Raw genomic sequence first — 17,599 nt, 5'->3', positions numbered from 1 at the left:
GTGGTTTTAGGGTGAAATGCAGACATGGTGAAAAAACAGGGTCATGCCTCTCATCAGACAAGCAGCTTAAATGTTTTTGCATATTGTCAGTTTTTTCGAGTAAAACAAGTTTTTTGGCATTACTGGTAAAATGAACGTTGTGAGCAACACTCAACAGTTTGAAAACAAGATTATTTTGCACTAGAGAGAATTGGTACTTCTTTGCTGTGTTTTTGAGGTTGAGGAATATAATTTCTCTATTCAATGCATTTCACCAACACTAGCTCACTGTTTGCCATCTTTGGTTTTATTTAGATAACACGTCGCAGTAAGATATTGATTTTAAAGCCTTGCATTGAACGTGAGGCTTTGGTATTTCGTCTAATGGCGGGCATTTAAAAACAAATGCCTGGGCAGTCCAGCACATATCGGGTGTGTGAAAGACCCTTTTGTGACCCTCTTGGCCATAAAATTCACTTCATTGTCTGAATTAAGAAATAAGAACAGCACACGTTAACACAGGTTTGTCTCATTTAAAAAATTAGTGCAGGTCTGTTGCCTCCAAATAACAAACCTAATGTGAAAAGCTTCGTGCTGATGAGCTGCAGACAGGAAGTGATGTCACGGCATTACCTTTTGAAACAGGAATTGAGCGAATGCTTTGTAGGTGTGGAGCAGCTGGAGGCACTAAAGCGGAGGTTAACAGGTCTTAATGTGCAGTGAAGAAATCAAGATATCCTCTGGAGACACACATTTGCATCAGAACTTGTGAAATGCATCTGTAAATATAAAGATATTTCAACTATACATTGAACGCAAGTTTAGACCTCAGTGTCGTGGGGAAGTTTAAACACACAAATATTTATTCCCCCAGGTTCCTCAGAATATGGCAGAAACTTGTCAATACTTTTGTCAGATTTCCCATCAATCGATGAGCTCAAACTGTCACCATATGTTTGAATTGAACGAAATGTGACTGAAGTATGTCTTGCCAAGCAACTCCTTGTTACAAAAATATAGTTTTTACTTGAAAATAATATACAATTTAGTTTTTCTTACGCTGATATTCCTCTCCATGGAGCTTAAGGGCAAAGTTTTTTCTAGAAAGTTCATGAGAGAGAGAAACAAAGAGCAGCAGAGAGACGTGTCCCATCTGCTCGCTCCTTCATTCAGGAAGAATTCGAGCTTTAGGCCTCAGTAGCATTTGCATAATGACATTTCTCTTCAAAAGTGAATAAATCTCATTAATTGACAGAAAAAATAAATAAGGTATTTCTTTAACAAAAGCTTTCTATTTTTAAGAAAGCATCACAATGCCACAAATCCTATAATGGTTAAGAAAAAATATCATTTTTAAACTACCAAGTCAAGAGCAAAGCACAACATGTAATTCATTACAAAGTCTCTGGGGGGAAAACTCCATATAAAACTTGAAATGGTACAATTGTCAAAAAGAAAACCAAACACCATAACTGAAAAAATTGCAATGCTACAAAGAAACTGCAAATATATGTACAAGACCCTGTATTCCTACAGTATAGAAGTGTGTGAGAGAATGAAAATCCGGGTCGAGTCTTATCAAGTTCAAAACCCGTGGTGCACAGTCAAGAGCAGCAGCAGCATCCTTTTGTTTGCTTTTAATAAGTGTTATTAAAGTTAAGCATCTTCCTGATTATGTCACCAAATGACGCTGGAAATGCTGGTTTCCCGGGGCAACAGTGGCAGCATGACATTGTTCACATGCGGCTCCTCGACACCCAGCTGCTGACCGCGGGGAGATTTGCCCTGCGTCCGCTGGCCGTTCAGTAGAGTCATGGGGATGTTGCAGTAGGTGTGCTGGTTGCCCAGCGACGACAGGGGCGGAAGGGTGCCGGAGGATGGGACGTCATATTCGTAACTCCTGTAGTAATGCTTCTGTTGCAGCTGCGTGTGGTACGTGTTGTGGAAAGTAGAACGCAGCTCTGGGTGAGTGGTCGCCATGGCGGTGGACGTCGCCGCGGCCATGGAGATGGCAGAAACGGTCTGCAGCTCGCCGAAAGGTCCCTGCTCGCTCACGTCTAGTACCTGCTCATGCGACAGCTTGGGTTCCGGCCGCTTAAAGGGCATTTCGTACCGCAGCCGCTTCCAGAACTTGGAGTTGAGTTTACTGCCCTTGGGTCCCGGCCATTTGATGACCGTCAGAAGTTTGATGGTGTGTTTGAGAGCCTCCACCTCCTGGTAATTCATGATTCCTCGCAGCTCCGCACATTCGATTAGAATGACTTTGATCTCGCCACTAACCAGCATGTTGTGCAGACGTGTCTCCAGCTCGAAGATGCTCCAGCCACGTCTCACCACGTAGTTTGGTGTCATGACGATGATGAGGCGCTTGCTCTGGTCCACGCAACGAGCCACGTCTTCGATGTAGGCTGAAACAAGGGTAGGCAGGAAAAGGGTCCATAATTAAATTCAATATGTCTTTTTTTTATTGTTATTTTCATTGAACAGCCCTAGCGTTAATACTGCCGTTTAATCGTATGATGTTAAACGAAAAAAGCAGACAAACAGAATGATGAAACAAGACAGACAAATCCGACCACAAGTCCAAGGTGCTTCTCATTCATTTAAATTAGCGTTGATAATCGAGAGGAATGTTAATTAAAGCTCATTTTTCTGGCCTGAAACGGACATACGGGGCCAATAAGCCATGACGCAGTTCCAGCTTCAAAACAGTAAAATATGTTTTGTGTCAGTCACAGTGTCGATCGGTAACTCCTCTTCTCCTCCAGGGAAGCAGGAATGCAAAAAATGTGTTCGGTTTGTCAAGTGTGGGGCTCGTCATGTCAAAATATGTGTTCGCCACCTCATGTAAAAAAAAGTGCCTGCTGCAGACGAGTCGAAAGTGTTTAGAATAATAGAGTACGTATTTTGACATAACGAGCCACACACACAACGGGCTAAATGCATTATTTGACGAGCTTCGCATTCCTGCTTCCCCAGACTGCCACTGGTGCCCAATGAACAAAACATGTTTGTGTTATAAATCAGCAGTGACGTGCTTGTCAGGGTCTCGATTCTGTTTAGCTTCCTCGCTCACAACAAATATATACCATCGAGAATACCATTCCATATTGTACATCTCACTGTGTACAAGTATCCAAAATCAAATATCTTCTTCTGCGGTACAATCAGCCCTGACTCAAAGGTTGAAAATCACATTTGTCCAGTGCAGAATACCTCTAAGGAGTCTTGTGTCATCCTGAAGATGATCATTGCTGAAACCTAAACATAAATATTTCATCACTGAAAGTCTGCCCAACAGAACCTCATTCAGAGAAACTGCCAATATTTTGGTTACAATCACCTGTTAATATGAAACTTAGAGCTGCAAGAGAAGAAAATCTTCTGTGACACATTGAAACGCAACTTGAACTGCTGCTCATTAGACATGAAACTCACCGGCAAACACACCGGTATTCAGGAATGTTGTTTTCTCAGCCCTTCGTCCCATATTAAAAGCTAACAGTCCCCAGACAATATTAACAAACATTTGACAAGAAACACACACAGATCTTTTTCAGTCAGATGATGTGCACACAATAACATACTAACACAGCAGCAACATACGTACTCGTAAGACTGAAACAACAACCTCTGAATGACTATGATACATAGTTGGACAAATCAGAACATTCATTAAAAACATGAATGAAGATGATAAAAATAAGATTACAGCAGGTCACTTAACGGCACATTACAGCTAATGCGAACTTACTTCCAGTCGGTATCAAGTCTCTGTCAGGAATGAAGAGTTTATACCCATAATGCTTTTCCAAAACATCTGGCAGAATCTCCAAAGCAAAACGCTCTTCTTCTCTGGTTTCCTGACACCACTGATCCGGGTCCACTTTAGTGTAGGAAATGTATGCGTCATAGTCTTTATTGTCTAAACACACACACAGTGTTTATTCAAGTTTGCGATAAAGAATCACAGCAAAACAGTTTCAACACAACACAAAATGTTTCAGTCGGAATACAATCATACAATCAAAACTGCTTTCTGAACGTTTAGCACCCAGACGAAAATGTTTAAACACTGAGGCTTCACACTATTAGGCTTTAACAAAACATGCACTGCCACTTTTACAGCAGACAGAATAAAATAAAGTTACATTGAATTTCAACCATATTGCTGAAATTTAACACTTGTTGTTTAAATTTAGATTGTTTTAATAATAACGTTTGTTTTATGCAGTTTGGATCTAAACAGACCATCATTGGGTACATCTTTGTCATCATCTCTACAAATATGTCTATATGTTTGGACATTTAAAATAATACATATTGACTTAGGCTTTTCATTTTTCACATGTGCAGCTCAAAGTGAAGAGAGAATGAAAGATGATATCTTAAGATAAAACATAAGAGCCGAGCTTTTTGTATAATACTCTGTCTAATCTGAGTAAAAACTTTGAAAAGAAGGAAACCAAATGATGACCTGAGCACATAAAAGAATAACACCACAGATTTCTGTTCTTTTCATAAACAATGAAGTGCCGATGATGACGTTTTTCTTAATCCATCAGACCTTTCATTTTCATGAACATCATTTTAAGACGTGTGAGCTCTAAGAAGTTCCTTTGAGATTGTTTCATGGAAATATGGGAAGTGCTATGTCAGAATTGTTTTATACAGAAATCTATTTTCAGATATGTCATACCTCCGTCAACATCCTCACTGCCAAAGTGACTTCTGTAGAACAGCATGAGTTCAATTCTGTAGCATTTATACAAGCACACCAGAAACGTCAACATCAGCAGAATGGCTCCCAAACCCCCTGCTAACTCTACTGTGTACATGAGCTCTGCTGAGAGAGAGAAAGAGAGAGAGAGAGAGAGAGAGAGAGAGAGAGAGAGAGAGAGAGAGACATCAGCTGAGGCAGTATGTGTCAATAATGTGATCCAGAGAATTACCATCACCGCTGAGGTTTTCAAGTCTTCCTTCAGTTAATGCGTGTATTAACCCCGATTTACAAATCACAAATAGATGAACTCTTTCAGTGTTTGTGTTTTGAAGCTGGACTGTGTATATTAGTGCAAATGCTCAGGCTGATGTGTCACGGCTGAAGTGCACTTCATTCTACTGTGTATACAACTGTTTACAGGCCCATTCAATCTCTGATATCATATTAATTATATTTTCATTTTTGGTTGTTTGCCTATGGCATCTGATGGCTTTTGAACTGGAAAGTGGTGGTGCGTGATGTTACACTTGACAAGTAAATCGATTGAAACAAATGAGAAAGAAGTCTCTGGTTTTTGTGATAGAGAAGATTGAGTTCATATGGATGTAGACCATGAGATAAACATTTGTATTCTCAGCTAGAGATTTTAGTTTTGCCACTCTTATGAACTTCACAGCTCGCATGCAAACAAACTGAAAACCGAACCTAACACACATAGGAAAACAAGACAAAATACAGAATAAAAGACTTGCCATTCAAATGAAGAAAAGCACTAGATTATATACAGTATACATCTCTCTTTCAGAGCACAAAAAATGTTTTGATAAAGATATAGATTCTTATCTTACTTCACACCAGAGTCAAAGAAACAAGAAACTGTCCTCATATGGATCACATCAGAGCTGGTATAAAAGCATTGAGCAATAACACAACAAGGAGAAATGTACTTCAATTGTTGCCTCAAAACAGGGGCATTGACTGCACTTCTATGATCAACATTTTCTGCTTTATATGCAACACATTCTTTAAATATTTACAAAATTGAATAGAAACATTTGCTGCTTTAACATTGATACAGTATATGTAAAAAAAAACATTTTTGCCACTTTTTGTTGTTTTTCTGATTACCACTACAGGGTCTTCACATAAAAACCAGAAGAAATTATGGCTCACACCAGTCTCTTCTATTATACATGATGGATTAATATTTGTATGCACCTTGACTGGAACAGTTAACGCACTTTCAAAAACATCAAAATGTCGTCTTGGTGTGCTGTTGGGGTTTTGAATACAAACGGACTCTGATAAGCATTTAGAATGTCAAGATCTTTTATTTGTATAATTCTTCAAATGGATTATATAGTGCACTAGAGTGTTTGTTTATATTAGGGTCACCATATATGCCATTTTATCCGGACACGTCATGTCCAGGATTTAAGGGGCGTCCTCCGGAGGTCACATTTGTCCACTGCATACATCACTGAGGTTTATCATTATTAAAGGTTTTATTTCAGAAAAGCAACCGTTATATTTCAGGGTAAGAGTGAAACCACAATGGTTATACATCTTTTAAGAAATAAATGTTAATTTTATGTTTTTTTGTTACTGAAATGTGAGAGCTCCACGTATGTGGTGGACAAATGCGACCTCTGTAGGACGCACCCAAAATCCTGGACAGGACGTGTCCGGGAAAACAGGATGTAGTTTATATTGTTGGGGGACATCAAGATCTCTCACTCATCCTAGTTAAGATGAAACATCTTTTATCGCAGCCAGGAATTCGAGAATAAAGCTGCTGTTATTGACACTTTGACTGGAACTTGCGAGAAATTAAAATCAAGGGAAAAGATTGGATTTAAAAAAGCTGCAATACATACACAATGCGAAAGTCACGTGTCTTAGCAGTGCTATAGTTCCTATATTTGCGTATGGAATGACTGTGATTGTTTGTTTGTGTTTTACCCCTCTTTCTGAGCTGGATGTTGGCCTGCCGTCTGCCGTATCCATTCTCCACATAACAGGAATAATTTCCCAGGTCGCTCTTCTCCACAGCATCTATTGTCAGTGAGATGGACACCTGCTGCTCCCCCAAGTGCTCGCGGACTGTCCTGCGATGAATCCAATTTAGTTCAATCAAATTCAGTCTAATTTGTGCTAAACACAAGCATACTCTTTGTGCTAATTGTGACGAGCAGGGCGGGACGAGAGCCATGAGGAAAGGCGCGAGGCCGGGAAAGTGAGTGATGACGAGCATCAGCTGTGCGTGCACCGGTCTCACATGTCTCACGGCTCTCCTCCCGCCCTGCTCGCCACACAAATATTAATAACACAGCTAAGCAACACACCAGAGTGTAGAGCAACTGAATCAGAAGTAAACCGTCAGGGTCAAGAAAACTATACAGGAAGAATAGAATGATGAAAGATTGACTGTATTGAAGCCACATTCTTTCTACTGTCTTGTACGAGAAGCGAAAGGGTCAGTTCCGCTTTCTTCATGCTTGAGATGTTTATAGGTGACTTTACCAATTGCTGCTCTCATTGATGTGAGAAAGGTGCTATGATATCGAGTGTCACTTTCATCCAGGCTCTTTTTAAAATATTTTGGCACGGACGAGCTTTGTTGAAATGCCTATATGAGTGTTCATGTGTATGCGTGACTCACTTAATTTCACTTTCTCTGATCCTGCTTTCATCCAGGTCCTCGATAAACTTTTCTCCCTTCATCCAGTAGATGAGAGGACTCGCATCCCCGCTGTAGCCGAAGAAAGCTCTGCAGGTTAGGTTGGCGGGACTGCCTGCAAAATGTTCAGATTATCCATTGAAAACAGTATGAAACATTATTTCTTAACACAAAGTTTTATGAGAAGACAACGCAATATAATTTACTGAGACTATGATAGATGACAGATATGCCATTACAGCTTACATGAAAATGGGCTGAAAATTATGAAAACAGGACATTTATAAAGAAACATTTGTAACAACACCAATGTACATACATATATACATTTAGTCATTTAGCAGACGCTTTTATCCGAAGCAATTTACAGAGAATTGTGGATGTGGTTGACCGGAGTTAAGAAGAATGTTTCATCAGGAAGGAGAAACTCATTCCAAAACATTATTCACTAACATAAAATGAACTGTCTATAGGATGGTCTTTGGATTGGTATTAGTTTATGCTAACATGCATACACACACACACACCAAAGTCAACAGTGTCAAAAACAACTAATCACATTCACCGCCTAACCAACCAAAACAAACCAACTGCAGTTTGATTAATATTAATTGCAATGCAGAATAAAAAACATGATTTTTATCTCATTTTGTAAGCAAACTCTTAAATATATCATAATGTTATTCTATAATTAGACCTTAAAGAAGCAAAGATGCAATTCAACACACATCATCCATTTAAAACAGAAACATTTTAAGCAGAAGGAGAGTTTCACTTTATGTGAATGGCTACTTTGTTTTCTTTGGACCAACAGAAGCAACTACAAATAAAAAAATGTGGATAAAATTGTCAGCCTTTTAAACGATTGAGAACCAACAACAGGAAAGCTGTTTTCACAGCACCTGGAGGGAGAGAACAACAGACTGATGAACTCAGGAGCTTACAGGACGGTCACTGGCATAGAGTGTAAAAATACGGACGTGTCTCCACTAACAAGGAAAAAAATGTACCAGCATCGGCCGTTGACAATTCTGCACTGCAGTATCCTAACGTAAATGTATTCATTAACACACATATCATGTCATTACACCCATCTGATTAAACACTTTATTAGAACACTTAAACTTACATCAGTGTCATAAGAACTTAAAAGACACAACCCTGATCTATCTGCATGACGTTTACATTTTTTTTGCTAATGTGTAATGCGTCTATGAGACGTCTGCTGTCAGATGTCGTAAAGACATCAACATTTACATTACAAATGAGTAAAACAATAGAAGCAATCTAGTAAGATGTTTATGATTTAGAATGGATGTAAAACTGCTCGTTCTAAGATGTTTATCAGATGTTTCTTAAAATCTTAAGCTGGCATCTTACAGACGTACCTGTGCTATCCGGGAAACCACCTTTTGAGTTTAGCCCTCATCCCAGTTGTTTACGTGGAGAGATTTGGGCGTTTGTATGTATACCTCATCCAACCTGGAGCCGATGGAAAACCTTTGGCTTGACTTTTCAGAATGTGTGAGGCAGTATTAAGAAAAATGTAATTTCACGTCTGAGCACTGGAGGTCACTACACTTCATGGGTTTAAATCACATCAACTTTTAGCACACAATCATTAGCGGGAACTCATATGTGTGTGTGGTACAATAACTCAAACAACAAACAGTCTGAGAAAAAGAGACATTATTCGTAAACCTCAATGAGCTGCAGATGTGTGTACTTCTCTTTTTCTACTTATGCAAATATGTTTACTGTCTTACAGTTTTTTTATATGAAATAAAGTATAATTATGCATAATGATAAACATAAAAAAATAAATTTCTGAAATAAACAAGTGTCACAATCCACTATGCAATAATAATAATAATAATTGCTGATAACGACTCTCTCCCTCTCTCCCTCTCTCTCTCTCTCTCTCTCTCTTTGTGTGTGTGTCTGAAGATGTTTGTGTTTGTTCTGCCTAGTGTTTCTGTGATGTTTGTGTTACTATTAAATTCCAATTTATGTGGTTGTGTACTTTATTGCTGAGTTTTATGTCTGTTCTGGGCAGAAGTTCAGATTGTAAAAAATAGCTCGTCTTAAAACTGTGGGCACTTAGAACCATCTCAATCCATTTAATTAAAACAACACTATAAATTACAGGCAATGCTATCAGCGAGAAGGTAAACAGATGAAGAAGCTAAATTATGACCTTGGGCCGCAGGAACAGTTTCAGGCCTTGAGCATTAATCCCTGACAGAAAGTGCTGACATGTCCGTCAAATCCTCACACGGACGGAGTAGCACAGACAAGTTCATGTTTCATTAAGAGGGTGTAGAAAGTGTGTAATGATTAAAAAAAGTCATGTTAGTTAGTTTAAACAACTGTTCATTTTCTGTTCTTACTGGCTCCTTTTTTATATACAGTCGGGGTAAAAAATGTACAGACCGTTCCAAATTGTCATTTCAAATCATCATTTCTAGATGTACTTTTGGTCATTTCAGTCCCGTGTCTGTTGAATTTTAATAGAATCAAACCTCAGGAGTGATGTAATGGAATCGCGAAAGACTGACTGAAACAAGGCACATGAAAACTGTCATAAAATCCAGGTTATCACATAAAAATATTATATTTGAACTTTTCCTAAATACATGTTGAAATATGAGTGCTGTATTGCTTAAAAGTGAAGCTGAACTTGTTTTCTTTGCAATATTTGAGGTCTGCCAAAAAAACGCAGATAGTATTTTGGTTTAAAATTTGGGAGAAATATTGTTAGTAGTTTATAGAATAAAACAAAAATTATAATTCAAACTAAACACATAGCTAGAAATAGTTCATTTTTAAATCAGAAATTAAAAAATCTCTGAAATGATTTTCTGCAGCTGTATATATATACTGTATATAATGTATTAGGCAAATTTGAAATAAACAATAACAGCAGTATCTGAACAACTGAAGAAAGACACACAAAGGTTTCCTAGGCAACAGCGCTCAGGTTAAGTCATGAGGAGGAACAATAGAAACAGTTCAGCTTCTCACATAAAAGGATAAATTATTACCCGTCGTCCCCTAAGAACAGAAACAGAAGGAGTGAGATGAGCTCTGGGCACAGCAGAGCTCAGAATAAACCTTCCCGTCACAAGCACTTCTTTGGATCCAAGCATGACCGACTTCCACCCTGACAAATAAAAAAGCCTCCTCATTATCTGAAATTAGATGTTTTGGCTTAAGTTGTTTAATATTTATAATAAATATGTTACCCAGAGTTAACCAGAATTTTTCTAAATTGAGATTTAAACATCATCTGAAAGCTGAATAAATCTAAATATCAGAGGCATTGTAGCAAGCAGTTGCTAAGAAGAAACATGTTAGTTTTAATGCTCTCTATTAGCTTACCACTGCAATAATGTTGTGGAGAGGGTGGTCACCCTATACTGTACTTAATATTTGAAGAGTTCCAAAATGAGATAACTCGGTTTAATCATGTTTTTTATTGTGCATTCCAATTAATATCAATCAGACTGCAGTTGGTTTGTTTTGATTTAAGCCATAATAACTCATAAAATACAGCTAACTAACACAATAAGACACAATAGAAACATGATAACATGATAAAAAACATGATTTTGAACTTTATCATCTTATATTGAAACCAAACTCTTCATTTGTAGAACACATTGTTTATTCTGCAGTGAAATATTCTGTCTAAAATAATGAGATGATAATTGAAATGACATTTGAATTTAAGATGGCCAAAGAAATAATGTAGACTACAACAGTTAGCAGGTGTAAGCTCACAACAGTCTGTACTGAGCTGAATCAGATGCTCTGATGTGGAAGATGAAATGTCATCGTCACATTGACTCGACCATGATGATATGTTAGAAGAATCTTTTATTGACAGCATTCTCTTTCTGTAAACACAAACAAAATTCTATTGATGCTAATTTCCTCCTTTAGTTTTATTAAAACAAGCTTCATTTTTTCACAACAAAACCAACCTGATCTCACAGGAATGCGTGCGTATTTTACAAGGTGGCTAATTCATATAAATGTGTACTATGCCAATTCTACATCCTCATTTGGCAGATGCTTCTAACCCTAACCAAAGGTGTTCGAGCTTTCTCATGTAGCACCTAAACACACCGATAGCCTTCCTGATAGTATTCCAGGGTCAGACACAGTCTCATACTTTAAATCTAGATTAAAAACACATCTTTTCAGCAGAGCATTCATGTGATGCACACCAGTATTATGTCTTGTTTATAAGTAAATGAACAGCAGGTACACTAATTATTCTCTCTTTGCCCTCCTCCCCTACCTCGGGATAGAGCTCGCGGACTGACTGACCATCAGGATACACATCCAGAGGAAACAACACATTACACCAACACCTGCTGATCGTCATATGTAATCCTCCTTTGAGATCCTGTGAACTTCACTGATCATCCCAGATCCAGCCCAGGGAATCTCTGTCAACAACCAGGGCCAAGACCTAGACTTTACTTCTGTCTCCACCAGCAAGGTTTCACAGACAGAGAGCCACACACAAGACAATCTTCAGAAAGTCAATCTGCTGGGACTGCTGCTTACTGTGACTTTAAAAATATTCTGACCATGTCGTTTTACTTTCTGTTACCTAAGTAAAACACAAACCTCTTAAACTAACCCTAACTATTCAACCATCTGTTTTCACTTTCAGAAAAAGGTTTTAGAGAAGCAATGGGCTGTAACCATATTACCATATTACATTCCTACAGGTTTATTTCTGGATAAAGTGAGTGTCTGTAACCATTATCACTGAATTGTACAGGAAGAGTTTTTTTCTGTCAACGAGCTTCAATTGAGATTCTAACCCCTGTCTTCGCCAATAACCACACATCCACCCTCCAGGTCACAGCTGGATGGAACATAAGCCAAACAAGAGATCTGTTAGAGTGCCACAATCAGTATGTTGTTTACACAGTCATGGGGAGATGCAGAGGGAGAGCGAGAGCGAGCGAGCGAGCGAGAGAGAGAGAGAGAGAGAGAGAGAGAGAGAGAGACAGAGAGAGAGAGACAGAGAGAGACAGAGAGAGACAAAGAGAGACAGAGAGAGAGAGCTGGCGAGAGAATGAGCAAGATGAGCACACAGAGGAGATGATTTATAATACAGGAAATATCTCAATATGTATTCAAGTTCAAGAGGAGCAGACACAATGAACTTCACTCCTGCACCGGCACACCCACGGCGAAAGGCGCAAGCCAGGACCGGTGAGATGACTCAGCTGCCGCCACCGGTCTTCGAGATCCCGACCAGGAATCGTTTTGCCGCCCTCTGCGAGACCGAATGCAACGCGGTGTTCATCGGAGACTCGATCGTCCGGAACGTACACGCTTCCTCCACTAAAGGTAAGGTGCGCACTCACTGTTTTCCCCACGCTCGTGTTCTTGATGTGTCTGCGCAGGTACCTGCGATCCTGAAGGACGACCCTAACGTCAGAGCTGTCAAGCTGCACGCGGGAGTGAACGACGTCAGGATGCGGCAGTCGGAGATCCTGAAGAGGAACTTCAGGAGTCGGATTGAGACGGTACGCAACGCATCGCCCTCAGCGAGGATCATCGTATTGTAACCGTATAAAACGTTACCTGTGTTTTTTATTGTTTTCCTCTGATATGTGAATAAAAATGAGTAGTTGGGTTTAACGTAATGCCACTACAAGCCGTTAGAGGGCACTAGTGCAAGAGGGCTACCAGATATAAACCTGGAAATACCTATGAACAAGTCAGTTCAGTTTGGTAGAAGGAAACCGCATGGTTAACTTTTATGCTACCTGCTAGCTGTTGGAAGTCCATTTCTGAGAACTCTTAGAGTTTGTGCTCAAAAGTGAGTATTGGTTAAACTGTATATTGTATTGATGTATTTGGAGTGAATAATGTCTGATGTTATATATTTTTTGGTAGAAAGGACTTTTTATTATTGGCCATTATCATTATTGGACCAACGCAACTCTTGTGGTGCTCTAATGCACTATGCCAGGAGGATCTACTGTATATCTCTTAGAAGCAAGAGGTAGGGATCTGGGGGTTACCACACTGTAGCATTGACTAACTTCACCTCACCTTCATTTGAAGTATATCATTGAGTCATTCTCAAATAACCTTCTGGACTCATCTCATCATCATCTCTGCCCATCTAAGGACTGGTCATTGACGTTAAGTTTCATTTATTATTTTGTCCCAGCAACTCAAAGAATTAGACTGTTTGTTACAGGATATTGGTTTATTGTTGGAGGAATTATATAATATGCACTAATTGAATAAAAAAGGAATATTTGTTGAATGAAGTGGTTTTATTTACTCAGCACTAGTCGAATTTCTGTCGAACCCCCTCAGTGTAACACCTAAATAGAAAAGGGGATGTTGCAGTATCAGGACCGCTGCCTACCTACCGACGAGGGAATGAAAAGTTCAGTAGACTTTTTTCGCTTAATCAATGGTTGATGTCATGGTGTATTGAACAGAAGCTGCTCTTTGTAAATAATTTTGATCTGTTCTGGGAGCGACCTAGGCTCTTACGCCCCGACGGCCTGCACCCCAGCAGCATCGGAGCGGCTCTCCTGTCCGACAACATCTCGAAGGCGCTACGCACCTGTTGACTATGTCTCCCACAGGTAAGTCTCCCTCAGGTAAGTCAAAACTTTAACCATAGTCTGTGCTGTTCAACTGCTATAAATTTTACTCTTTCCAATTATATAGAGACCGTATTTGTCCCCCCGAATAATACTACTAAGTAATTATTTTGGCAAAAGTCAGAGAAAAAATCTGATCGTGATTAAACTTGAAGACAATGTAATAAACAACCAAAACCAATTCATAAAGTTCGGCCTACTTAATATTAGATCACTAAATTCAAAGGTAGTTATTGTAAATGAAATGATCACGGACAACAGTTTTGATATACTCTGTCTTACCGAGACCTGGCTTAAACCAAATGATTATTTCGGTCTAAATGAGTGTACCCCACACTAAGCTACTGTTATATGCATGAGCCACGTCTGGTTGGTCGGGGTGGCGGCGTCGCTACAATATTTAGAAACTTTCTTACTGTAACTCAGAGAACAGAGCATAAATTTAAATCATTTGAAGTGCTTGCGTTGAACATAATTATTCCTAACAAAAGTAAAAAAAAACGCTTTCTTTTACATTGGCTACGGTGTATAGACCCCTTGGTCCCTATACTGATTTTCTGAAAGAGTTCGCTGACTTCCTATCTGACCTATTGGTTAAAGTTGATAAAGTACTAATTGTCGGGAGATTTTAATATCCACGTAGATAGCGCTAACGATGCATTAGCTGTGGCATTTACAGAACTACTACACTCATTTGGAGTAATACAACACATTAAAGGACCCATTCATCGATTTAATCATACACTAGACCTGATTATATCTCACAGAGCCGATCTAACCAATATAGATATTATGCCTCAAAGCGACGATGTCACTGATCACCATCTTATAACAGGTACATTGCGCACGTCAGGAATCAGCCCTTTAACTCGTTATCGACAGGGTAGAACAATCACCTCCGCTACTAAAGATAGTTTCGCAAAGAACTTGCCAGATTTGACTCCTTTAATAACCATACCGATAAATAAAGAATCGCTCGATTACATGACCAGCAAATGGGGCACTATTTTCTCTAATACATTAGAAGCTGTTGCACCTACGAAGTCAAAAAAGATTAATGAGGAAAAAAATTGCACAGTCGCTAAATTGACAAATAAACAGACATCAACCGACCTGGCTATTCCGCCACACCTCGGAACAATGAATTCATGATATTTTTTACAGAGAAAATCGAAAACATTTGCGACAACATAGTAAAAACTCAGCCTTCAAGTCTGTCATATGAATTAGTATCAACCGTCACTCCAAAAGAAAGGCTACAGCGTTTTTCACCTATAAAACACGAATATTTAATTAAACTTATTGCAACATCTAAACCTACAACTTGCTTATTAGACCCCATACCAACTAAATTATTAAAAGAGTTACTACCTGTTGTAATTGAGCCCATTTCAAACATTATCAACTCGTCATTTAATCTAGGCCATGTCCCAGGACCCTTTAAAATGGCCGTCATTAAGCCTCGAATCTAGAAACCAAACTTAGATCCAAATGAACTAGGAAACTATAGACCGATTTCAAATCTCCCATACCTGTCTAAAATACTAGAAAAAGTAGTGTGCACTCAGTTGTGCTCTTTCTTTCAAAATAATGACATACACGAAAAATTTCAGTCAGGCTTTAGATCGCATCATAGCACTGAAACTGCGCTCGTTAAAATTACAAACGACCTGCTTATAGCATCAGATAAAGGTAACATCTCACTCTTGGTCCTGCTTGACCTTAGTGCTGCGTTCGATACCGTTGACCATAACATACTTCTAGATCGCTTACACAATTATACCGGTATTGAGGGACAGGCACTACAGTGGTTTAGATCTTACTTGTCATACAGACATCAATTTGTCCATTTTAATGGGGAATCATCAAATCTAACGCAAGTAAACTATGGATTACCTAAGGGATCGGTTCTGGGACCCTTGCTGTTCTCCATATACATGCTTCCCCTCGGAAACATTATTAAAAAACATGGAATTAGCTTCCATTGCTATGCAGATGATACTCAGCTATATATCTCATCAAGACCAGATGATTCCTCCCAGCTATCCAAATTGGCAGAGTGCATTGAAGATATAAAACATTGGATGACCTGTAATTTCCTTCTTTTAAATTCTAATAAAACTGAATTATTACTTATCGGACCAAAGGCACGTGAGCAGAATATTTCTGATTATAAACTGCAAGTTGAAGGATGTACTTTTACTCCAACAAATACTGTAAAAGATTTAGGTGTTATATTAGACAGCAAACTGTCATTTCGAAATCACATCTCAAATGTTACAAAAACAAATTACGAAATATTCGATGTTTTGCTGACACGGAGAAGCTTATTCATGCATTTATGACCTCAAGACTTGACTACTGTAATGTGCTACTTAGTGTTTGTCCTGCATCATCAATAAACAAACAGTTAGTTCAGAACGCAGCTGCCAGAGTTCTAACCAGGTCCAAAAAATACCATCACATAACCCCAATGTTATCAACCCTTCACTGGCTACACATTAAGTATTGTATTGACTTTAAAGTTCTTTTAATCACTTATAAAGCCTTAAAGGGTTTAGCTCCTACCTACCTAACAGAGCTTCTATCACACTACAACCCATCACGCTCTCTAAGATCTCAAAACTCAGGACTTTTGATAATACCTAGAATAACTAAATCCACCAAACTCTGGAACAGCCTTCATGATATTATTCGAGGATCAGACACACTCGCCCAATTTAAATCTAGATTAAAGACACATCTTTTCAGCCAAACATTCACTTAATTCAAAATATGCTAAATAAACCAACGGGAGACTGCTTTCATTAGATATTATTTACTAGGTATTTATTTAACAAGTTAAACTATTCATGTACTGTGTTTTACCTTTTTCTTATTTTCCCCTGTAAAGCAGCTTTGGAACAATGCAAATTGTGAAACACGCTATATAAATAAAATTTGATCTTGAGAACCTACCTTCTCCGAGATAATTAATTATAAAACGCCAATGGGCTTGGCGAATGGCATGCGCACGCCAGTCTCCGCCCCGTGCATACGGGTATAAAGGAAGATGGCGGCGGTCATTCACTCACCCTTTGTACTGAGGAACCTGAGAGGGCACTCCCGTTCACTGCAGTGATTCGGTGCAGCGTTGTGGCATGAAGTCAATACCTCCATCAGGGAACCTAGGTTACAGACGTAACCGAGGCGTTCCCCTTCAGTCGGTCTCTCGACGTTGTGAGAGACTGACTGGGGATCAATCTTAAACGCCACAGCGCTTGCACCGATATCACGACCTCTAGCGGAGCGACCCTGACTGGGCTAGCGAGTCACAAGAGTGCTACCGCGAGACGTAATCTTCCAGTCATATAGTATTGGTCATACTGAGAAGCCTCTACTGACGGCCTTACGGACAACAGAGAGTTTGGTGAGTTTCACTTAATTTGGTGTCAGTGGAGGTCATATTTGGCTCTTATTAGAGAGATGACCATGATGTGCCAAACTAACTGATGCTTCACACAGGTGCTTGAAGAAAACCTTTAATCTTACAAAGCATCATTAAATAAGACCTTGTTCTGT

At 39.1% G+C, this 17,599-nt stretch overlaps 1 protein-coding gene across 1 annotated transcript in view; it reads right to left on the bottom strand.

Moving 5' to 3' along the window:
• Window positions 1–1,656: 1,656 nt before the first annotated feature.
• The window catches only part of il1rapl1b (interleukin 1 receptor accessory protein-like 1b), a gene marked incomplete at both ends in the record, with an annotated part of 59,046 nt that continues 43,103 nt past the window's right edge, over window positions 1,657–17,599 (bottom strand). The window contains 6 exons of the mRNA XM_079483833.1: window positions 1,657–2,387; window positions 3,196–3,240; window positions 3,734–3,904; window positions 4,679–4,825; window positions 6,665–6,810; window positions 7,365–7,497. Of these exons, the coding sequence (XP_079339959.1) occupies window positions 1,657–2,387; window positions 3,196–3,240; window positions 3,734–3,904; window positions 4,679–4,825; window positions 6,665–6,810; window positions 7,365–7,497 (1,373 nt within the window). The remainder of the gene's footprint in view (window positions 2,388–3,195; window positions 3,241–3,733; window positions 3,905–4,678; window positions 4,826–6,664; window positions 6,811–7,364; window positions 7,498–17,599) is intronic.

Source organism: Barbatula barbatula (genome assembly GCF_947034865.1).
Source record: "Barbatula barbatula genome assembly, chromosome: 20".
Taxonomy (NCBI): domain Eukaryota; kingdom Metazoa; phylum Chordata; class Actinopteri; order Cypriniformes; family Nemacheilidae; genus Barbatula; species Barbatula barbatula.
Note: the sequence above shows the minus strand (reverse complement) of the source record. Positions and strands in the feature narration are given on the sequence as shown.